At 31.2% G+C, this 25759-nt stretch overlaps 1 protein-coding gene across 1 annotated transcript; it reads left to right on the top strand.

The window, feature by feature from the left end:
• The first annotated feature begins 55 nt into the window (after positions 1-55).
• On the top strand, positions 56-24937 carry LOC118179717 (uncharacterized). Its single transcript, XM_085814956.1, has 3 exons — positions 56-425; positions 3203-3349; positions 23924-24937. The coding sequence occupies exons 1-3, from the start codon at positions 204-206 to the stop codon at positions 24551-24553; spliced, it is 999 nt and encodes a 332-aa protein (XP_085671082.1). The 5' UTR covers positions 56-203; the 3' UTR covers positions 24554-24937.
• The last annotated feature ends 822 nt before the right edge of the window (positions 24938-25759 follow it).

Below are 25759 nucleotides of genomic sequence, written 5' to 3'. Positions count from 1 at the left end.
TATGATAGCCCAGCCATAAGAACTGCCAATGGCTGCAACAATTCTTTAAAAAAAATGTGGAAGGGAAAAGTTGGGAGGGAAAAGGGAAAATAAAGGCTGTTGAGGAGCGAAGGATTATCAAAGAAATTTATGTAGTTATGTAGCTATTTAAATGTTATGTAGTTAACAGTTATGTTCTCTGTTTAAGTTTAATACGAAAAATTATGTTGAAGTTAAATAAACAACGCGGTTTCTATTCATCTTTAAACATTATTAGAAAAAGGAAATTTCAAGTTTTCTCTCTTCTATATCAAGAAGAACGTAATATAAATATAAGTGATAAAGTGCCAGGAAAGTGGGAGACAAAAATAAAATTTTGGATGAGAAAATACGAAGATTTATTTGGAATAACGAAGTTGTCAGAAGAGCATGAAAAAGTCTTAGAAGTAAGTGAAGTTTCAAAAAGTTGCATTTTTCTCCTTCCTCAGAATTAAGGGTAAAAGTTTACAACTAGGTGCCTCTTATTTATTCGCGATTCTTTTTTGACGCCAAGATCGGCGCCAGGAAGACACAATTGCAAGATGGGCGGTATACAAAACCAAAATAAGAAGTCAAAGAATTGCATAAACTCTGTCCATGTACACATCGATCTGCTTTCACTTAAAAAAACATCCCAGAATTGCACAAACTAGGCATTGTGCACTGCTTTAAATTTGTCCATGTACACATCAATCTATTTTTCTTTTTAAAAAAATTAGGAAGCTAAAGCAAAGTTAAACTATCATGGTAACCAGAAATGAGATTTCATCGCCAAAATTTTACAAAAAATTGTTGCTAATCAAAGGGGCACCCAATTCTACACTAGAGCCGAATTAAGTAAATAAATAAGAGTTAAAATGGTTTAAAATGACAGCCTATAACGTAAATGTGAAATCTATGACTCTTATTAACTGCAGTGTGCTTTAGTATACAGCTAGATTTAACCCAGCAATTAACCAAAGTGACCTTCACTCCTTGGCAAACGTCTCGGAATATCGTCAAATTGATTATAAATAATTGTATTAGGTATTCCATCTCTCCCGCAGAACTTCATTATTCCTGGATTTACAGCAAGAATGATTGTCTGAGTGAAGATATTGAATTTGGGAAATTTAATTCCACATAGATGGAATTTGAAAGTAATTACTATTGGCATATTCACAGTTTATTTCTTGTCTCAGTTATTTAATTGGAAGCAAAAGTGTGGCAGTAACCTAAATATTCTGGAATTTAGGTGGAAGTCTCCATTAACTTTCACAATAATTGGGAAAATATGGAAGTACCATAAACTCTGGCCCATAATTTGATTAAAATTTCTGATTTCTATCCCAGATTAACTTTTGCTTTTATTAAGTAAAATTAACAGGAATCAGCAGTTAGAGTAGATTTAAGGGTGCCCCTTGGGTTATCGCTGAGTTGTTTCATTTATCGCCAAGTCGTTCTGTCATTTATGGTAACCTGAGCAGCTGAATTCTATGGAAACTCTTATAATGTAATTGGCTGTTTGACTGCTGTGAATTTGAATGATGGAAAAATATTTGGAAAGGCTTGTTTATGTGTTGGATTTTGGATAAGATGTATGTTATTTGAGGATTTACATGGTAAAATAGCTAAAATGAGGTTAATTTGAAGTTTCTGTACGATTTCGAACGAAAGGGAAAAAACATTAATTGACTGGTTGTTTAAATGAAGGTTTACTTAGTAGTCATTATGAGTGTCCTGCTTGTAGGAAGAAAAGTGTATGTTTGAACGTCAGAGGCTCCTCTTTTTAAGATTAAGGTGAGAACCAAACACTGATCTTACTAATGACATCATTTCACCTTGAATTTCTTAGCGAAGAAAATTCATCAGCTAGTTCATTCATTCAGAATTCTTAGAGTGGTTTGACTCATAATTTCTCTTTCTTTCCCAGGTAAGCAGAACTTCTTCCATGAGGCAGCTTTCCAGAAATTAGAAAATTCCCAAATTCTTTTTTTCATTCTTACTAAACTCTCCAAAGCACCCGATTTAGCTTCCAGCTTATCATATAAAGCTGTCGAATCAGCTTTGGTTTGTCCAGATACGTCAATCTTCATCATTCATTACCTGGAAGATGCTTAATAAATCACAAATGTGAATGTGGACCAGCAAATTGTCTGTTCCAAATCATTCTTTCAACTGTTCAATGGCCTTTGAGTAATTCTCTGTTGTTGCTGAAAAACTCTGAATTAGACATTCTGCTTTCGATTTTAACTCCACAGACTGCTTCAGATATTGCACCTTATCTACATCAATTAGAGACTTGTCTTCATGAATCTTCTGAAATGCGCTCCAGAAGCGCAAATAATCTTTTGGGTCATTCGAAAATTTCTTCAGCTCAATTTTCAGTAATTTAAATTTTTTCATTTCTAGCTGCAGAAGCTTTTTGCAGTCGCTTTTACAGTTTTCTGCAAATTTCTGCATGCCCGTCTCTGTAGGTTTTAGCTTCTTCAAAATCATCAGTGTACAGTTTCCTACCATATTCAATTTTCAGTAAACTTCAGTGACTGACAATGTTCAAGTCTCTGGAACTTATCAATAAGTTGCAGCATTAAAATGGAAACTTTATTTATATCTATAACTTCTTTAACCAAATCATTTTCAACTTTCTACAGGCTGAGAGTAAATGACTTTCTCTGTCCCTTTTGTTGTGCCTTTAATGCAGTTAAATCCATTCAAAACACCAATTCTGCTGGAAGTACCACTTTTTTTGATGAAAAAGAAAAGCCTTAAATTGATTCCTAGGTTTGCATCTGCCTGAGGGTATCACAAAAGTGAAGTTCAGCATAACTAATATCTTTAATTGAATTTATTTTTTCCCATTTGTTGATGGGTCCTTAATTTTTTTTTCATTAATGGTCCTTAAAAGTATTTAATTTCCATATGCAGAAATGTGTACAAACCCTGAAAGAGCTGTAGTTTTAAGCTGTCGGACAGCTGCAGTTTAGCCATACCTATTAAACAATATGAACTAATCACTGAGGATTTTTTCCTTTCTATTTGTAATTTTCAAGCATAATGTCATTATAAAAATGACTAAAATAAATAAATAAAAGCTGATTGGCAGCCAGTCAGTCAACTATTATTTTATTAAAGTTTCATTATATTTCTTTGGCTTAATTAATTATTCATTATGTTAATGAAGTAAAGAATGATCATTTTATAGGCTCAAGAAAAACTCCAAAATACCCAGGAGAAACGTCGTGAAGTGCAAGAAGAAATATTCTTTGTTCAAAAGAAGTTACAAGAAATGCAGGATATATTGCATAAAACATCCATGGGTGATGACATGTATATTTCTGTTGTTACACAGGTAGAAGTTCATTTTTTCTTTTCATGTATCTAATTGTTCATCTTCTGCATATTATAAAAATTTTTAAAATTAGAACAATTGCTCATTTAATTCCTTTAGTATTCGAGAAATTTTAAATATTTAAACGTAATTAAAACTGGAAAGGGACATTTATGCATTTCATTCTTCAATTACAGTCAAAAGTCTTTAATCCGGACCCCGGAATGATCTATAATCTGGACCTCAAAGCTACAAGCTTTCTGCGCATACGTAAACGCATAATACGTTTATGCATGCGCATAATACCTTTACGCATGTGCATAATACCTTTACACCTGCGCATTTAATATATAACGGAAGGTATAAGCTAAGCTAAAAATATCTAGTTATCTATTTAAGTTAATGTTGTAGATTGTGTTGTTCCTTAATCTTCTAATTGGATCCGGCTTATTATTTTTACAGACTGTTAGAGCAATTTTATAAAAGTAAGCTTGAACTTTCAATTATGTCAAAAAGAATTTCCGATTCTGGAGCTGCCAAAGGATCTACAAAGCGAAATCATGTTTCGATGTCCATCAAACAAAAAGTGGAATTGCTGCAAAAAATGGATAAAGGCATATCCTTTGTTTCTCTAACCATTCTGAAATCTGTTTATCAATTTCACGCTGCTCTGAACGTTGTCGCGCAGTGAATTGGAAGTTGATCTATCCTTATCTTCAGGGCAGATGTTTTTTATTTTATTCGGCTTATAATTCCTTACTAAATGTAGTATTTCATCTCGATGTACTCCATCTTTGATATTATTTAAATTGAATTCCTCGTCATTATAAATATCACGAATACACATCAGATAGTTTTCTGGTTGCAATTTTCTAATTTCGACTATGCGTAATGTATGCTTTATGCATGCGTGCGTTGAAGGAAATGTTTAATAAAGTAAACAAATAAATATTAAGCTTTTTTTTTTTTTTTTTTTTTTTTTTTGTAAATTTTGATACCCTTTAGATGATAATTGCTCTTTATTTCATAAATTACGGTTTAATATTTTTAATTTTATAATTTCTGCATGCCATCTTACCATATTTAAATTGATAATCTATAATCCGGAAAAACCGATAATCGGGATTCGCCGAAGTCTCAACGAATCCGGATTAAAGACTTTTGACTGTATTGTTAATTATGTATTTGTTGTAATATTACTTAAAAGCAAAGAATTCTTATTAAAAAAATAAAAGAGATATCAACATATTTTATTTTCTTAGCTATTGATCTTTTTGATATACTTCCAATTATAAATTTTATCTGAAAAAGTGTAAAATAATGAGAGTGCACTTTTAGCTTACAATGTATTATAGAAAGATTTATTTAGATTATAGAAACTGTTTATTTATAAATCATAGAATGTATTATATTACAGAGAAGTGCAATGCGGGCATAGTTCTATTTTTATATGTCTATCCAAAGTGTTGCCAATTACAAGTTACTAAATATTACATCTTTATTTTTTTAAAGAGTGCAATTTTTTTTTTTTTTTAAACCGTCCAAAATCAGTCTAAATACCTGGCTGGCTTTCTAATCAGTCTCCCATTTCTTGTTCTTTGCTCCCCATCCCTTGTTTCTGAGTTAGCAGAATTTTGTAGTTGATCTTCTAAAATTTGCCCTTGACAATATTTGGAATCATATCCTTTTACATCTGTTTTCTGTGCGTTAACTCCTTGTTCTATTCCTCTGATATTCTCTTCAACAGCTGAACTGTTTTCTCTAATGTCTTTTCTATTTCTTCTCAATACTGATCCACCTGATCTGAGTATATATCATCTAGATGTCATATGTAAAAAAATATGATTACTAATTATATATTGATGAACTTAGTAATATATATATATATAGTCAAAAGTCGTTTATTCGGACACCCATAATCCGGACTTCAAAGCTAAAAACTTTCTGCGCATGCGGCCGCGTTGACACATGCGCATAGGCATTTACGCATGCGCGTAAGACCTTTACGACTGCGCATATGCGTGTGCGCAAGTGCAGAATACGTTTTCGCGTGCGCGTTTTATGTATAACGGACGGTAAAAGCTAAAATTATCTAATTATCTATTTAAGTTAATGTTGATGATTGCGTTGTTCCTTAATCTTCGAATTGGATCCGGCTTATTATTTTTTGCAGACTGTAAGAGCAATTTTATAAAAGGAAACTTGAACTTTCGATTTAGAATTTCCGATGTTGGAGCTCCCAAAGGATCTACAAAACGAAAGTATGTTTCGATGTCCATCAAACAAAAAGTGGAATTGCTGCAAAAAATGGATAAAGACATGAAGAAGGTGACAGAGAGGTTGGTGAAAACAAAAAAATTTCGATTGACAAGTTAGTCGGTATTCTCGGCACAGCAATTACGGGACTTGAACAGCGGTGGAACTTTGTAACTGAACAAGAAATTATGTCTGTTTATAGAATTAAAGAGAAAGTATTATCACATAAAACGAAGCAACTTAAACGACTTACATTGAAAGAAATGTGTAATAAAGTAAACAAATAAATATGAAGCTTTTTTTTATAAATTTTGATACGTTTAGATCATAATTATTCTTTATTTCATAAATTATGGTTTCATATTTTTAATTTTATAATTTCTGCATGCCATCTTACAAGATTTAAACTGATGATCTATAATCTGGAATCGCCAAAGTCCCGACGAGTCCGGATTAACGACTTTTGACTGTATATATATATATATATATATATGTATGTATATGGCAAACATATTACAGTTGAAACTAATCAACGACCATTAGAAAGCATAGCGAAGAAACCGCTTTTTAAGGCACCACAGCAATTGTAAAGAATGCTGTTAAATTTACAAAAAAATTATCTAGATGTACAATACAAAAAGAGCAAAGACTTATTAATAGCAGATACTTTGAGTAAAGCATATTTGAATACAACTGAAGAAGGTAATGATGAAGATACAGAAATTCGTATTCTGATTCCAGCATCTGATGACGACATTTATGAACTGAAGAAAGAAAACGAATGTGATGCTACACTGCAGTGTTTAAAGAATTATATTCTGAGGGATTGGCCAGAAAGGAAACATCAGGTGGAACCTTAAGTGAAAGTATTTGGGGACTATAGAGATGAGCGGACAATGGAAAATGACTTATTTTTCAAAGGAGGAAGGGTAATTATTCCTTTATGAATGCAAAAAGATATGTTAAATTCATTTCATGAGGGTCATTTTGGATAGAAAATTGTAAGAAAAGAACTAGAGATGACATCAAATAGTTTTCTGGTTGCAATTTTCTAATTTCGACTATGCGTAATGTATGCTTTATGCATGCGTGCGTTGAAAGAAATGTTTAATAAAGTAAACAAATAAATATTAAGCTTTTTTTTTTTTTTTTTTGTAAATTTTGATACCCTTAAGATCATAATTGCTCTTTATTTCATAAATTACGGTTTCATATTTTTAATTTTATAATTTCTGCATGCCATCTTACCAGATTTAAACTGATGATCTACAATCCGGAAAAACCGATAATCCGGATTCGCCGAAGTCTCAACGAGTTCGGATTAAAGACTTTTGACTGTATTGTTAAATATGTATTTGTTGTAATATTACTTAAAAGCAAAGAATTCTTATTAAAAAAATAAAAGAGATATCAACATATTTTATTTTCTTAGCTATTGATCTTTTTGATATACTTCCAATTATAAATTTTATCTGAATAAGTGTAAAATAATGAGAGTGCACTTTTAGCTTACAATGTATTATAGAAAGATTTATTTAGATTATAGAAACTGTTTATTTATAAATCATAGAATGTATTATATTACAGAGAAGTGCAATGCGGGCATAGTTCTATATTTATATGTCTATCCAAAGTGTTGCCAATTACAAGTTACTAAATATTACATCTTTATTTTTTTAAAGAGTGCTTTTTTTTTTTTTTTTTTTAACCGTCCAAAATCAGTCTAAATACCTGGCTGGCTTTCTAATCAGTCTCCCATTTCTTGTTCTTTGCTCCCCATCCCTTGTTTCTGAGTTAGCAGAATTTTGTAGTTGATCTTCTAAAATTTGCCCTTGACAATATTTTGAATCATATCCTTTTTCATCTGTTTTCTGTGCGTTAACTCCTTGTTCTATTCCTCTGATATTCTCTTCAACAGCTGAACTGTTTTCTCTAATGTCTTTTCTATTTTTTCTCAATACTGATCCACCTGATCTGAGTATATATGATCTAGATGTCATATGTAAAAAAATATGATTATTAATTTCATCAATATATATATATATATATTGATTAAATTAGTAATATATATATATATATATATAGTCAAAAGTCGTTTATTCGGACACCCATAATCCGGACTTCAAAGCTAAAAACTTTCTCCGCATGCGGCCGCGTTGACACATGCGCATAGGCATTTACGCGTGCGCGTAAGACCTTTACGACTGCGCATATGCGTGTGCGCAAGTGCAGAATACGTTTTCGCTTGCGCGTTTTATGTATAACGGATGGTATAAGCTAAAATTATCTAATTATTTCTTTAAGTTAATGTTGATAATTGCGTTGTTCCTTAATCTTCGAATTGGATCCGGCTTATTATTTTTTGCAGACTGTAAGAGCAATTTTATAAAAGGAAACTTGAACTTTCGATTATGTCAAATAGAATTTCCGATGCCGGAGCTCCCAAAGGATCTACAAAACAAAAGTATGTTTCGATGTCCATCAAACAAAAAGTGGAATTGCTGCAAAAAATGGATAAAGACATGAAGAAGGTGACAGAGAGTTTGGTGAAAACAAAAAAATTTCGATTGACAAGTTAGTCGGTATTCTCGGCACAGCAATTACGGGACTTGAACAGCGGCGGAACTTTGTAACTGAACAAGAAATTATGTCTGTTTATAGAATTAAAGAGAAAGTATTATCACATAAAACGAAGCAACTTAAACGACTTACATTGAAAGAAATGTGTAATAAAGTAAACAAATAAATATGAAGCTTTTTTTTATAAATTTTGATACGTTTAGATCATAATTATTCTTTATTTCATAAATTACGGTTTCATATTTTTAATTTTATAATTTCTGCATGCCATCTTACAAGATTTAAACTGATGATCTATAATCCGGAATCGCCAAAGTCCCGACGAGTCCGGATTAACGACTTTTGACTGTATATATATATATATATATATGTATGTATATGGCAAACATATTACAGTTGAAACTAATCAACGACCATTAGAAACATAGCTAAGAAACCTCTTTTTAAGGCACCGCAGCAATTGTAAAGAATGCTGTTAAATTTACAAAAAAAATTATCTAGATGTACAATACAAAAAGAGCAAAGACTTATTAATAGCAGATACTTTGAGTAAAGCATATTTGAATACAACTGAAGAAGGTAATGATGAAGATACAGAAATTTGTATTCTGATTCCAGCATCTGATGACGACATTTATGAACTGAAGAAAGAAAACGAATGTGATGCTACACTACAGTGCTTAAAGAATTATATTCTGAGGGATTGGCCAGAAGGGAAACATCAGGTGGAACCTTAAGTGAAAGTATTTGGGGACTATAGAGATGAGCGGACAATGGAAAATGACTTATTTTTCAAAGGAGGAAGGTAATTATTCCTTTATGAATGCAAAAAGATATGTTAAATTCATTTCATGAGGGTCATTTTGGATAGAAAATTGTAAGAAAAGAACTAGAGATGACATCAAATAGTTTTCTGGTTGCAATTTTCTAATTTCGACTATGCGTAATGTATGCTTTATGCATGCGTGCGTTGAAAAAAATGTTTAATAAAGTAAACAAATAAATAATAAGCTTTTTTTTTTTGTAAATTTTGGTACCCTTTAGATCATAATTGCTCTTTATTTCATAAATTACAGTTTCATATTTTTAATTTTATAATTTCTGCATGCTATCTTACCAGATTTCAACTGATGATCTATAATCCGGATTCACCGAAGTCCCGACTAGTCCGGATTAAAGACTTTTGATTGTACTTATTAATTGTTGATCACTATTCCAACTTTTTTTAAATCTCCAAATTACCGGATACTCGAGGTCAGACAGTGATCAGTTACATGAAAATTCATTTTGCAAGATACGGTATACCATTGATAGTGATATCTGATAATGGACCTCAGTTTGCAAGTAAAGAATTTGCGGAATTTGGAAAGAAATACCAATTTAAACATATAACGAGCAGTCCACAGTCTAAACTCCAGCAGATCATGCTGATCCTTATTTAGCATTATTAGCTCTTAGGAACACCTCAACTAATGAGATGTTAGGATCACCACCTCAACGAACAAGAACGATTCTTCCTACATCCAAAGAATTAACCTCAAGTTGTGAAAAACGTAAAAATGTAAAAGTTGTGTAAAAGAAAAAAATCACCCAAGAAAGGACTAAGCAGATGTCATATTATGATTATCATACAAAAACATTACCATCACTAAGCAAAGGAGATTGTGTTAGGGTATATCAAGATAATTGCTGGAAACCAGCAGTTGTAGAAGAAGTGTACAAGACACCTAGATGGTATTTACTGAGATCAGGTAGGATCAATATTGAGAAGAAATAGAAAAAACATTGGAGAAAACAGTTCAGCTGTTGAAGAGAATATCAGAGGAACAGAACAAGGACTTAATGCACAGAAAACAGATGTGAAAGGATATGATTCCAAATATTGTCAAGGGCAAAGTTTAGAAGATCAACTACGAAATTCTGCTAACTCAGAAACAATTGATGGTGAGCAAAAAACTAGAAATGGGAGAGTGATTGGAAAGCTGGCTAGGTATTTGGACTGATTTTAGACTGTTAAAAAGAAAACTTTTGCACTCTTTTTTAAAAAAGGGAGATGTAATATTTAATAATTTGTAAATGGCAACATTTAATATTTAGTAACTTATAATTGTTTTTTAAAGATAATTGTATGTGAACAATTTAAACACTAGAGGAAATTGATTTTGTAAGTGCGCAAAATCTAACTCTCAGTATGATTCCCTTAAAGCAGAAAAACTAAATGAATAAAATGTTCATTATACTTTCATAAGTGCAGAGAATTCCATAGGTTTTTAAGCAAAGTTAAATATTTGTAATTAATAATTTATGTAGACTTATAAAATTAGTACAAAGTTAATAACAGATAGATATTTTTGCTCACTACAAAACCATTAATCGAAAAAAAAAAAGTCATTTATGTTATGCATAAACAGTAAATTTGATTTTATGTATCTCTGCATAAGTTTTATGCTTATAAGTCTTTTTTGTGTCCAATTACACTAAAAGTCTTTTCATAAATTTCTCTACATACTTATTTTGAGGAACTTTATAACTGGAAATACATAGCAAGGACTAATATTAAAGGAAATAAAGCCTATAGCTATCTTTTTTTGTAACATTCTATCCCATATTAATTTTCTCTATATATATATGTATACAATTAGTGCATGTTATAATTATATCGACTGCTGGATCTTAAATCAATGAACAGTACGAAAAGCAATCAGTCAGTAAGAGTGTATTGTGTCTGTTACAGCAACATTCGTAGTAACTTCCTTTTCTTTCTGGATGAGAGGGATCATTATTATAAGCACCAGTTGTGTATATGTACATGTGTGAATAATTTAGAAATCAGAAAGTAATGACTTAGAAGCTGTTGACATGGCGATGCATAAAGTAGCTGCAGCTGTGGTCAATTTTAATATTTCTTTGTTCTTAAAAAGAACAATTATAACTTGAATGTAATAGTGCATTAGATGCAATGTGGAATAGCATTCTTGATGACATTTTTACTTCATTATGGTTATACGATTTATGAAAGAGATAAGTGGTGACATGTTGGAAGAACAGCACATAAAGTGCAGGAATATTATATGTTCAAGATGAAAGCTTTGGTTCCGAATGATTTGGTTTCAGTTCATGTTTAATTGCTGTGAAGCATACTATCTCTTCTGTAAGGTTTATGATCTGATTACCTAATATGTAGTCAATTCCTGAATGAACATAAAAACTAGCTAATTCATTGAGACTGATGGTGTGCATATTAACATGCGTTTTTACATGCGCATTGAACATGTATTACAGTCAAAAGTCGTTAATCCGGACCCGTCGGGACTTCGGCGATTCCGGATTATCGATTTTTCCCTTATTATAGATCATCAGTTTAAATCTGGTAAAATAGCATGCAGAAATTATAAAATTAAAAATATGAAACCGTAATTTATGAAATAAAGAACAATTATGATCGAAAGGGTATCAAAATTTACAAAAAAAAAAAAAAAAAAACTTAATATTTATTTGTTTACTTTATTAAACATTTCTTTCAATGTAAATTGTTCAAGTTGCTTCATTTTATGTGATAATACTTTCTCTTTAATTCTATAAACAGACATAATTTCTTCTTGAGTTAAAAAGTTCCGCTGTTCAAGTCCTATAATTGCTGTGTCGAGAATACCGACTAATTTGTGAATCGAAATTTTTTCATTTTCAATAACCTCTGTGTCACTTTCTTCACTATCGGAAGCGAATTATAATGAGGAGGAATTTGATTTAAATCATATCAAAGACGGAGTACATCGAGATGAAATACTACATTTAGTAAGGAATTATAAGTCAAATTAAATAAAAACATCTGCCTTGAAGATAAGGATAGTGCTGACAGATCAACTTCCAATTCATTGCGCGCTGCGGCGTTTCTCTCCGCCGCAGAGCAGCGTGAAATTGATAAACAGATTTCGGAATGGTTAGAGAAACGAAGGATATGCCTTTATCCATTTTTTGCAGCAATTCCACTTTTTGTTTAATGGACTTCGAAACATACTTTCGCTTTGTAGATCCTTTACATATTGGTAAATATATATCAGAAATTCTATTTGACATAATCGAAAGTTCAAGCTTATTTTTATAAAATTGCTCTAACAGTCTGCAAAAAATAATAAGCCGGATCCAATTCGAAGATGAAGGAATAACGCAATCTGCAATATTAACTGAATTAGATAATTTTAGCTTAGCTTATACCGTCCGTTATACATTAAACACGCATGCGTAAACATATTATGCGCATGCGCATATTCGCAGCCGTAAAGGTCTTACGCGCGTGCGTCAACGTGACGCATGCACAGAAAGTTTGTAGCTTTGAGGTCCAAATTATAGATCATGCCGGATTATGGGTGTCCGAATTAACGACTTTTGACTGTATGTGGAGATTTTTATGACACATTATTGCTCTCTTTTTCTTTCTGTATCTATAAAATACAAAGACCAAGATCCAGAATCTTTAGAATTCCAGAAATTTCCGTATCCCTAGAATTCTTTAAATAATGAAGCACGTATAACCTTAAGCTAATCAAAGTTTACAAAACAAAGCTCAATATTTTTTTGTTTTATTAAACATTTCTTTCAATATAATTTAAGTTGCTTCATTTTTGTGCTAATACTTCCTCTTTAATATCAAAAAATTAATAATAATTAATGTCATATGACATATATTTAGTTTAACAGATATAGACTTTAATATGACAGATATGATACTTTAATATGAAACTTTAATACTTTAATATGATAGATATAGATTTTAATATGACAGAAATAATTTCTTGTTCAGTTATAAAGTTCCACTCTTCAAATCCTGTAATTGCCATGTTAAGAATTTCCTCTAAACTCTCAGTCCATTTTTTTTCTCTCTTAACAATCTCTTTGTCACTTTCTTTGCTATCAGAAGTGATATTTTTTGGTTTTTAAAACCATACTGCACATTTTGCCACATGTTACTTGATGGATGATTTGGGCATTGTCATCACAATGGAAAACTTCTTCATCATCATTTATTATCACTATTTATCATTTATTACACTATCATCATTTATCAGCTTCATTTATTGTCACTACTTGTCATTTCATAACAAATTCTATTAAATAGAAAATTTAGTGTTTTGCTTGTGATATCTAAAAACCTTGAAATTCCTGGCTATTTACCATTACCACCATGAACTGCAGTAGCTGGCCATAAAGTTATACCAAATATGTTTTATAATATCTGCAGATACATCCTTCCATGATCTTGCAGTGCTCCACATAGACTATTTTATGTTAAATATTTCAGTAATGTTTAAATGGTATTGTTTTTTCAGAAAATTTTAAAAAGGCAGCTTTATAAGTGCATTTCAGTATGTGGAGCTCTCTGATATCCATTGGCTGAATGATGGGTTTACAGTTTGGAGGAAAAAATAAGACAGATTTTTTTAACTGAAACTTAGACTGGGTGTTTTTAAACTAAATGAAAGGGGAGCTAAACAGTTGTTTATAATTAGGATAATTTTTACATCATGTGGTAAACTAACCAATTTCAAATATTGCCCAGCCTTGTGTATGAAATTATTTTCAAACGAATTATTTCAGAATTTATTATTCATTAATATATGTGTTATTTGTGCTGTTTTATTTGAATGAGAGATGATGTGAGAAATCTTTAATCCTTTAAATGCCAACATCATGTATTTTTTTCCAATTTGGAAAAATTTACATTTGTGGTTTCCTTATTTGTAGCACATGGCAAAATCATTAGCCTTGCTTTGGAATCTTTAACACCACTTTAGGGTCTCTATAATATTTTTATATGATTTTTTACTATTATATCTGTGTGTCTGTATGTGTATAATAATTTTTGTTTTCTCCATATTAACTCTTATATGAAACTTCCAGAAATACTTGTTATAAAGAGAATCTCTCCTTTTTTTTTTAACCAATTTTAGTATTTAAGACTTTTATACCGATGTATTAGGTTTTAGCTAAAACTGATAACCTGGAAACGATACTGTACTTGAAGTTATGAATACTTTCATAAAAAAATGTATTATGAGATAATCCAAAATTTCTCAAATTTGCTATTTAAAATATACATGTAATTGAGAACAGCATATTACATTTATAAACATAAAATGCATTCTTGGAATTTTGTAAAACGCAACAAGAATAATCTTTATCAAGATGAGCTTTTTTATGAAACAATTAAATGTTTAGCCTCAATTTTGTGTACATTTCGTTTTACTGTCAAATCTCTTTTCAAATAAAAAGATGCTGCTATCAAATGTTACTGTTATGTATTATTTGTAAAGAAATAATATAGCAAATATAAATAATATAGTGAATATAAAAAACCATGTATGAAAACACTTAACACTTTAATAAGAATTCTGAAGATACACTCCTTTTAAAAATTCTGTGATTGTTAAGTCACTGATTTATGAATCCAGAACACTCTATGACCAGAGGATATATAACAATTGATGCAATATTTTCAAATCAAAGGATGAGAACATATAATTATCATTGTCTATTGTATGGGAGAATAGACTAATAAGAAATGAGTAATCAACACTGACCCATAAAGTTTATGGATAGATTAGATTTCATTTATAAGTGACTTTCTGTAAATCATAATTTTCATTGCTATTCTACTAATTCCATGTATGCCACTGACACTGAATATGCGAATTTCATATCCAAACAAAAAAGCCAGTTCCATGTCTTAACACGGAATTTGCAGCAAGTCATGTGCTGTCCAGACTTTTTTTAGTATGGTTTGCCATTGTATACTTGCGCAATTTTGAAATGGATGTACTTCTATCTATGTTTTGCAGCAATTCCACTTTTTACTTGATTGATATTGGAACATGCTTTTGCTCTACAGGTCCTACTGCAGCTCCAGAATTAGGCACTCTGTTCTATATAATTGAAAATGCAAACCTTAATTTTGATAAGAGAGCTTTAATAGCCTTAAAAAGATAATGAGCTCAAATATAGAAAGTTAAGGAAGAGCACAAATTTCTATGTTAATTGAACTTAATTTCCTCAGAATCTTACTCCAAATAAATATGTCTTGGTTCTTCATTTATTATTTAGAAAAACATTTAGCTCCCTGCCCACATACTCACTCATGCGCACCCACATTTACTTAAAGGCTGAAAGTTTAGTCTCAGCCAGTATCAATCAGTGTATTTTCATTAATCATTGTGTAATTCTGTAGCCAGCATGTGTTTCAAAGTGACATGCAGGCAGTGCCAGCAGGCTTTTTGCCACCCAGTGCAATCACTTTGATTCCCAAAACCTGATGCCAGTAACTTCCTAAATGTTATGAATTTTGCACCCATGCATTTGGCTGCACCAGTTGCACATGCTCTGACGCCGTCCCTGCATGCAGGAATCTCAGTTGATGGGGAGAAGAATTGCTTTTATGTTTTGAGTATCATCCATTCCTGGACTTTGTAAAAAAAAATAAATACATTACAATTTTTTAAAAAGATGATTGTCCAGCTATTAGAATATTCTGAATATGATATTATTATTTGGATATTAGATTTGGTCCAGATGTTAGATCATTCAAATTTTTTACTGTATGCAGTATAAAGTGTGGGATCCAGACTCATTGGGACTTTGGCGATTCCAGAAATTAGATCATCAGCTTAAATGTAATAAGACAACAGGTAGAAATTATAAAATTAGAAACATGAAATAGTGATTTATGAAATAAAGAAATGTTTTTTACCTTAAGGGAATCAAAATTTCCTCCCCCCCCAAAAAAAAAGGGAAAGAAAGAAGGATTTATTTATTTATTTTCTTTATTAAACATTTCTTTGAATGTAAGTTGTTTAATTTGCTTCATTTTTTGTGCTATTCCTTTCTCTTTAATTCTATAGATAGATATAATTTTTTGTTCAGTTGCAAAGTTCCATTGTTCAAGTTCTGTTATTGTCACATCAAGAATTCTCACTAAGTTGTCAGTCAAAATTGTTTTGTTCTGTTAAGGAATATTCTTTGATATCGTTGAGAGATGGCGTTAGAAGTCATCTATTGGCTTACTTGACTCGTCCCCTTCTGAACACGTGACTTGAAAAAATAATCTTCTTCTTGAAGGTGGAATTCGATGCACTACGCAATAGAATTCAATTTAGATTCTTTGATGGAACTATTCAGTTCTTGCTTTTTGAACCTTAATATTCAATTCAGGCATTTTAGCCTACATTGTATATATGTAAATATTAAGTTTAATTAAAATTTACATAAAACCCTCCAGGCCATGCATCTCATTTTGGATTATGAGTGATTCAAATTTGATCTAGAATAACTTTCGTTTTCAAATGGTGCATCCGCTACGGGAAAGAATCTGATTAATTTGAAATTTTGTATTTTTCGCCTTTTGGTAGCTTTGTAAGTGAAGACTACTCACAGTAAGTCTCTTTAGATAATATATTAAAATGGAACAGAAGACACTAAATAAGAATCGAGCACATATACATGCTTCTGTAACTCAAATTATTAAAAATGTAGATGAGTATTTAAAAGAAGAAAACTAAGAAGAGTTAGAAAATTGTTTGGTATTGTTAAATAGTAAAGAAACGGAATTACATGATTTAAACGAAAAAATACAAAATTTAATTGAAGATGAATCAAAATTAGAAACAGATATTAACACTTCTATGGAATATAACGATAAATAATAATAACAAAGTCTAAAATCAACTGTTATTTAAGGAAATACAATACTCAAAATATTAACATGAATTTAAATAATTCATCTGCAGAAGTTGAAACCAAAAGACAAATTGAAAGCAATGTGAAATTACCCAAACTGTTAATTCACAAATTTTCCGGACACTATAACGATTGGATGAATTTTTGGAATTCATTCAAGGTCACTATTCATGGCAATGTTACAATTTAGAAGCTCGAAAAATTTAACTATTTGAAAACTTATTTATGTAGAAATGCAGCATCAGCCATAGAGGGTCTCTCAAGCTCAGAGGCTACTGCTATAGACATTCTTAAAAATAGATTTGGTCAAAGTGACCTTATTATCAATACACACATTTCTAATCTCTTAAAATTAAATCCCATTCAAAGTTCAAGTGAAGTGGCAAAATTGCGAAAGCTTACATTGCGAATACAATTAACGTTCAAGTAAGAAGCCTTTTAGCATTCGATGTGAAACCAGAAATATATTCGAACATGTTTATTCCAATTTTGATGAAAATTGTCCCGAACGATATAACTTTAGAATTTCATTGTACAAATACTGGAAATCCTTCAACCTATCATTTAAACAAATTTCTAGACTCTCTCTCATTAGAAATAGAATCGCAAGAAAAAATTAATTCCTTATCCTTTCCACGCAAGTCAAACCGGAAATGAAAAGTATTAACAGATATCCACTGACACCGAAACATAAACAAACTGTCACCACACATCATCAAACCGTCATCAAATCGAAACTGCATTTTTTGTTTTCAAAACCATGACTCAGAGTCCTGTTTATGCTTCACAGTTAATGAGAAGAGAGATATTTTGAAGAACCAAGTGCATTGTTTCCTTTGTCTTGCCCCTAAGCATAAAATCTCGCAATGCCGGCAACGTCAAACTAAAGTTTGTAAAATTTGCAAAGGTAAACATTCGGAAGCCATATGTTTTAAATCCTGTTCAATAGTTAAAAATACACCAAGTGATAAAAAGGATAGTATATCAATTTCGACAATTGATACACAAACTAAAGAACAGAAGAAAGAAATTTTTTCGGCCATTTCGCATAGTGTAAATAACACTATTCTTTTACAGACTTGCACGATAAAAGTTAAAACAGCTAAGGAAAAGGTGTTTGCCAGACTTCTCTTGGATAGTGGAAGTATGAAAAGTTTTTGTGCTCGTGAGTTAGCGGACAGATTAAACCTCGAAGTCATAAGAAAAGAAAAATTGTCTGTCTACACTTTTAAGAATACCTCACCTATCCAAAAAAATTATGACGTAGTTAAATTTAGAACATACAAGTTCTTCCGATTCTAAAATAGAAGTTGAATTATTAGTAACTGATCATATATCAGGTACAGATATTCCTTCTCCTAAATCAGAAGAAATTAAGCAAAACAGACAATTAAAAAATTTGATGCTTGCAGATTTTCCCGATTGTAAAAAACCCATTGCCATTCTAATTGGTGCAGATTATTATTACAACATAGTAATGGGACACGTTAAATACTTAAGGAAAAATCTTGTTGCAGTGGAAACTATTTTCGGCTGGTGCCTACATGGACAAAAAGGTGATGATGATGTCTCTTTAGCTTTCAAAGTAGTTGTAGGGAAAGATTTGATTTCCAACAAATAACAAAATTTTTTTCACTTGGAAAACTCAGGACTTATTCATAAAAGGGAAAACTTCTGTTTAACTGAAAATGAAGTCGTCAAATATTTCGAATCAAATATAACATATGAAAATTCTCGCTATAAAGTTAGATTGCCTTGGAAACATGACACATCAAATCTAAATAATAATAGGGAAATCACAGAACAATGATTTAATCAACTTAGAAAATGATTTTTAAAAAATACTAATCTATTTTCCGAATACAGGAACGTATTAAGAGATCAATTAAAACAAAATATTATCGAACCAGTTACAGAAATTTCAAATGAAGAGGATGTCATGTTTTACTTACCACATAGGGAAGTTATACACGAGGATCGAGCTACAAGTAAATTACGTATTGTTTATGATGCATCATCACATGTCCCGGGATCCATTTCTTTAAATAACTGTCTATATGTTGGAATTATTGTTAAGATTTCGGTATAATCCAATAGCTTTCACCGCAGATACAAAACAAGCCTTTTTACAAATTCTCATACATGAAAATGATCGGGATGTATAGAGGTTTCCGTTTTCCGAATTCCCTAATGATGAAACCATTTCTCCTGACATATATAGGTTCACTAGAGTTTTATTCGAAATAAATAGTAGTCCATTTCTATTAGCCGCTACCATTAAACATCATCTGAAAAAATATAATACACTTTATCCTACAATGGTTCACTTTTTGAATAAGAATGTAAATATAGATGATGTGATAGGAAGCCAACCAACGATCAATGAAGCATTAACTACGAGTCTAGAATCGGTCCAAGTATTTAAGGAAGCAAGCATGCAGCTTCACAAATGGCATAGTAACTCGAGACAACTACATGAATTGTGTGTAAAACAGGGTATCGTTCCAGATGAAAATTCTGAAGATTTTAATAGAGAAAATTTCCCATTTATGGTATTAGGTATGGCATGGGATAATTCAAAAGACTTACTGTATTTTGATGTTCGGAACTTATTGTCTTTCACATCTAAAATAATAGAAACAAAACGATTTCTTTTACAAGTGTTGGGTCGGATTTTCAATCTAATTGGAATTTTAGAACCTTTCACCGTTAGAATAAAGTGCTTAATACAGAAGATTGGGTTATCACAAATAGATTGGGATGAACCGTTGCCTGAAGATTTATCCTCTGAATGGAGAAAGTGGTGTGAAGAGCTATCTCAAATGGCTGAATTCTCCATTGCTCGTTACTTTTTCATGTCCTCGAACTTTAATGTCGAAAATCTCGAATTACATTGCTTCTCAGATGCAAGTGTCAAAGCCTATGGTACAGTCTCATATTTACATTTCACGACAGAAAATAAAGAAATCAAAATGGCCTTTGTCTCTTCTAAAATTTGGGTAGCCGCACTAAAATCCCTTATTTTACCGAGGTTAGAATTAATGAGGGCATTGTTATCGGTTAAGTTAGTCAGCAATATTCTGAAAGTACTGAAACTGAAAATTCTGTGTTATTTTTAGACAGACTCAACAATTACTTATTTTTGGATCCAAAAACAACCTGAAGCTTTCAAACCCTTTGTCAAGAATTGTGTTAAAGAAATACAAAAATTGAGCTCATCTCAAGATTGGCATTATTGCCCAGGTGTCGACAACCCTGCAGATCTCGTATTCCCCAAATTCCCCCTCTCCCCGAGACCATTTGAACGCAAGGTCCCCAGTGCCTTCAACTCCCTCACGAACTTTGGCCATGATTAGATATTAAAGAAACAATAGATAAAAACAAGCTGGAATACCGAAAGGGATCCAGTGACATACATCAACTTGAATGTACAATCGAAAAAAGTACAGATGATCTTTTCGACATATCAAAATATAGCAAATTAGAGGAGGTGTTAAGAGTCACTGCTTGAACAACATGTTTCATTAAAAAATTAAGAAAAACTAGCGACATTCAAGGAACTCTCACAGCTTAAGAGTTACAAGAAGCAGAAAATTTCTGGATAAGATCAGAGTAAAAGAAGTTTTTTGCCGAAGAATATAAATCCCTTAAAGAAGGTAATTCGGTTGGAAAAAATTCTACTTTGTACGATTTTCTTCCTTACATTGATGAAAAGGAGACTTCTTCGAAAACGTCACCGACCAGGGAAGAAATATCAGCACCTGGCTACAAAAGAAGCAATTAGAGCGTCAATATTGGCATACAGCAATGCAACAGGCAGCCATAAGCTCGAACTAACGCTTATAGACAAATTAAAAATCTCCGGGCATTTAAAAACTTAAAAAAGTATACTAATGGGACAGAAAACAAACTGTGATCTTCCTGTTTGGTACCTTAATCAATCAAATGTATGGATGAATGGCATAATATTTAATGATTGGTTTCATCAGCAGTCTGTTCCATTGCTGGAAATGTTTTTAAAGTAAAAAAAACTACTCAGGAAGGCAATTCTCATTTTAGACAATGCTTCATCCCATCCTGATGTAGAATGGTGAAGAGACGAAGATATAAGAGACATGTTTCTCCCTCCTAACGTAAATTCAATGTGTCAGCCGATGGACCAGGTTGTTTTGGAGGCATTGAAGAAAAAATACAGAAATAAACTTTCATGTCCTAGCCATGGAGGAAGTGTGTGATATGATTGAGAAACTGAAGAAAATAGATATGTTGAAGGGATAGTTCATTCTTGGAGTGAAATTGAGCAGATAAGCCTCATTCATTCCTAGAGAAAGGATTCACAATTCAGGAAATGAATTTCACGAAAGTAGAGAAGAGACAAAAAATTGTGAAATAGTTGATTTACTTCAGAAAATTTCTGGCAGCGAAGAAGTTACTGAAGGTAATGTTGGAATAATGGATGGGACAAGATGAAAAGTGTGAAATTTTAGGGTATGCAGAAATAGTTGCACTGGTAAAATACAATGTGGATAAAAATGAAGATGAATCAGAAATCGAAGAGATTGAAGACAATGGGAAAGATAAAATGCTGAGTCATAGTGGCGGACTGAAGGCCGCTGAAGGAATGCTGCATTACATGGAGGAGCAAGATGCATCTGGTATGGACATTTTGTTGATCCGTCACCTATGGAATGAAAATTCACGATGATGGAATGATATTTGAGAGACCATCACATAATATTTTCTATCAAGAACTGTTAATAATTTTTCTTCATTTTTGTGTATAAGTTTTTTTGCTCAGTTATCTTAGGGTATTTGTTCTTTTTATGACTCCTATGGTACTAGAACTTGACAAAAAATCAATATTAAATTAATTGTATGCTGTAATTTTCCGTGTCCAAAAATGTGGTACAAATGTCCAAAGTAATTTACAGTTAAATATTAAGAGTTCTGAAAAGCCCATCCCTTATTCAGTAAAACTTGACAGTCCTTCAGTCCACATTATGTCAAGTTTGTGGGACTCTACTGTATTTCTCAAACTGTAATGTGTTTATAGTCATGTGATGATAATTATTCACAGGGTTGGCATCAGTGCCAAAGTGCAAAAAAGACTTTCCACATATTTTATTATGAAACAATACCAAGTGTGCAAGTGTAAAGCATAAAAAAAGTTCCTGGTTCAATTTTAAATCATTCTAGAAAGTGGACATCAAAATTTCGGACTTTATTCTATAAATATGTGTATGCAAATGACCAAACTGTGTATACTTTTCTTTTAATTTTCATATTTTGGACTTGTGTTGTAGAGTCATTAGGTTAATTGGAAGCAGAAAAGATGAAAAATATGCAACCGCCTTCACCGGGAATCGAACCACAGACCTCTAGAGTATCGGTTCAGCGTGCTACCGTTACACCACGAAGGCATGCTAGGGAAGTGAGAGAAATACCTTATAGTGTATGCAATAGAAGTGTAATGTTTAATTAAACTGAAATGTTTTATATAATATGAAAAAGAATTTTATGCAGAATTGAGTATAAAATTCAGAGTTCAATTGTAATGTTTAATTAAACTGAAATGTTTTATATAATATGAAAAAGAATTTTATGCAGAATTGAGTATAAAATTCAGAGTTCAATTATGTGCATTAAAAAAATATTGTGTAAACTTTATCAAACACAGGTTTGAGTAAAAAGGAGATTTTTCTGGCCACAGTAGTCCTTCCTATAAGGATCAGTCAGTTAACCTTAGCTGTCGCATCCTATTATATAACAAATTGGAAAATGTTAGTTTTGCTGTTTTTACCCTCTATTGTTTTAATTGGTTATTAATGGCTACCAGAATGCAAATGGAAATTGTGTGAATGTTGTTTTGTAATTAGTCTGATTTATATTATAGCTGATAAACAGAATGACTTTTGATTGGATCTTCATGCATTGAAAGTGCAAAAACAACTGAGGGACTGTAAATAATAAATCATGGATATCTATTGTCCAAGTTTTAGGGAAACAGTGTTACTAACATAAATAGAGATCAAATCAGTTGATGACAGAAGGATTTTGTTACATTGAAATGTTAAAACAAGTATTTGAAAGTGTATGATTCAGCATTGCTGTGTGCATTATTTCTTAAACTGCAATGTGTTAATAGTCATGTGGTGATAATGATTTACCAGGAATGCCAAAGTGAAGTTAAGAATAGAGACTCTCCACATGTTCTATTGTGAACATTATGTTGATATTAAAGTTTTAACATCCTAGAACTATTTATATATTTATGATTTTGAAAAAGAATCTAGATCATATATTTTCTGCTTTAAATGAGGGATATTTTATTAGACCAGCTGCCTGAAAATAATGGTGCTTATGTATTAGCACAACCACCTTGGTTGAGTTTAAGTTTTCAATTACACATACACACAGAAGAAAAGGAATGATAATTAATAATTGCAAGAAACTATTGCTATCATATTTCATGTGTTAATTAGGTACTTATCTTGAAAATAAATCAATAAATTTACTTACAAGAATGTTTTTGTTTGTTTTGTTCTGGTGGAAATTTTTTGGCTGTTCCCATAAGAATAAATTCAAAGCCATTGTTCCCTTTGGCAATTTTGCACAAAATACTGCATTTTTTCAGAAATTTTACTGTAGTTTTTTTTTTAAATTGCAGATAAAATACACAAGCTTATACCTTAAATGAAAGCATAAAATAATTTATCTATAAAAACTGTTGGAACTTCGAATACGACATAAAACTGAGGAATTGCAATGTTCATGGTTACTAGAGTATGGCATGTACTGAAAATTTTGTGCATCTACTCTGGTGGTTGTACTAATATGTAAAGTTTGGTTAATTGTTCTAATATTAAATCTTAGTAATATATAATAGTAAACAATGAGTTTTAAATATTTTGTGTCATACAACTGATATCTTAACAGCAAATTTGTATTCTAAATTTCAAAATTTCTAACTTAGCACAAAGTAATATATTATGATTACAGTCAATACATACTATATTTTAATTTTTATTTCAGGTTCATGAACTACTTAAAAAGCAAAGGCAACTCCAAGAGATGTTTTCTATATGTGACAAAACTGAAAGAGAACAACAGATAAATTTAGCACAAGCAATAAACAACAGTCAAGATCATGAGAAGATGTATCGAGAAAAAACAAAGTATTTATCTTTGATAGCTGGTACAGTAGGTGCCTTTTTAGGTTTAATTGCATCTACTGTGAATGTATGGCGATACAGGAAAGAGGTCAAAGATATCAAAAATTGTGCAGGTAACATATCATGTGATGTTAACGAATTAAAGAAGACAATTGATAAATTGAGTTTTCCTTTCTTGTTCAATGGAGAACTTATAAATCCATTTCTGATTCAGAATGATAGAAAACAGGGAGAAGATTTGTTATCAAAAGTAAAACTTCATCAAGAATTGCTTGACAATTGTATAAAAAATTTAAGTGTGTTAGTAAGTGATAAACTAAATAAAGGTTCAGAAGAAAATGGTGAAATTTTTAGTGATATGCATATTAAACACATGTTAAATAATTTTGAAGAAAACATTAATTCCAGGCTAAATTTTCATTCATCAGTAAGCTTAATTTTGTTAGGCTCATTATTAGCATTTAGTATATATGCATTTGTTAATAGGTGATTTAGAATAATTGTCTTAATGTATTATTTTGTAAACAAAAAAAAAAAAAAAAAAATTAGTTTAAAAGATCATAAATTGCTTTGACTGTTACAATTAGTTTTCAATTTTTTGCTTTTGAAATCATTTAAAATTCTTACCCTTTGTTTCAAGCAGTTGCTGCAAATATTGTTTGAAGCTTGTTAAGCATTTTTATGTGAAAGATAATCTTTTTTAATCTCTTAAAGCAAGATCAGTTTATTTACATAGCTCATATTTTCTCATAATTTTACTATTTATAAAAAAAAATTCATCTGTAAAATTATATTTTGCATTAGTTTTATTCATTTCTATAAATAATTTCTAAATGTAAAAATATGTATTCTAATAATAAATATTATTTATATATTTTGTGTCCATTTGTTTGCTATCTTTCAAGTAATTATTGGTTACAGAATGGGTTTTTGTATTTATTATATTGCATTACTGGACTTCGTAAAAAATTGTTCACATGACAAACTTCATGAGGCTCAGCAACAGTGTTGCAGTTCTTCACAATTACAGCAAGCTCCATATAGCGGTAGATGAAAATGCAAGATGCCCATCAGTTTCATCATATTAAATATCTATACATATATAGTAGCAATGTTGATGGCATAACATGTAGATAGCTTAGAACATACACTGAGCGTGTGCAAAAGAAAAGAAGAATAAAGGGACAGTTCTATATCTCTTGTTCTACTGGGCCGATTGACGAAATTCAAATTGCGTTTTTCATGTCTCGAAAGCGCAACTTAGGATGTATTAGATTTATATATAGCATTGTTGTAATTAAGTATTTTGACACAAAAATCGGACTTTTTCTGAAATGGCATGCCAATGTTTTTCTATATTTCGATTCTACGATTCAAATGATGCCTAAATATTAATTTTTGTAAAATTTGGTGTGAAATTTACGGAGAAATTCAAAAATTTATCTTGACGCATTTTTGGGGGGTTTGCGGCAAGGCACTTGGCAAACTTCTTAATCTATAGCAGCCTACTTTCCTTTCCCTTTTTTTAATTGTACACGAGCGGGAAAAAAGTCATCAAAACATACTTTCAAATAATTTTAACAAAGTGCGTAAACCACATTTGGCATTTTATGGCTTATAACATATTTCAAAACGTGCCAATATATAAAGTCATGTATATCTTACAAAATTTTGATCAAAAAAACGCTTAATTTTT

The sequence above is a fragment of the Stegodyphus dumicola genome, chromosome 4, assembly GCF_044657685.1.
Source record: "Stegodyphus dumicola isolate Sdum_Otavi_A_Nest chromosome 4, ASM4465768v1".
Lineage (NCBI taxonomy): Eukaryota > Metazoa > Arthropoda > Arachnida > Araneae > Eresidae > Stegodyphus > Stegodyphus dumicola.
This window is presented reverse-complemented; position numbering and strand designations above follow the sequence as displayed.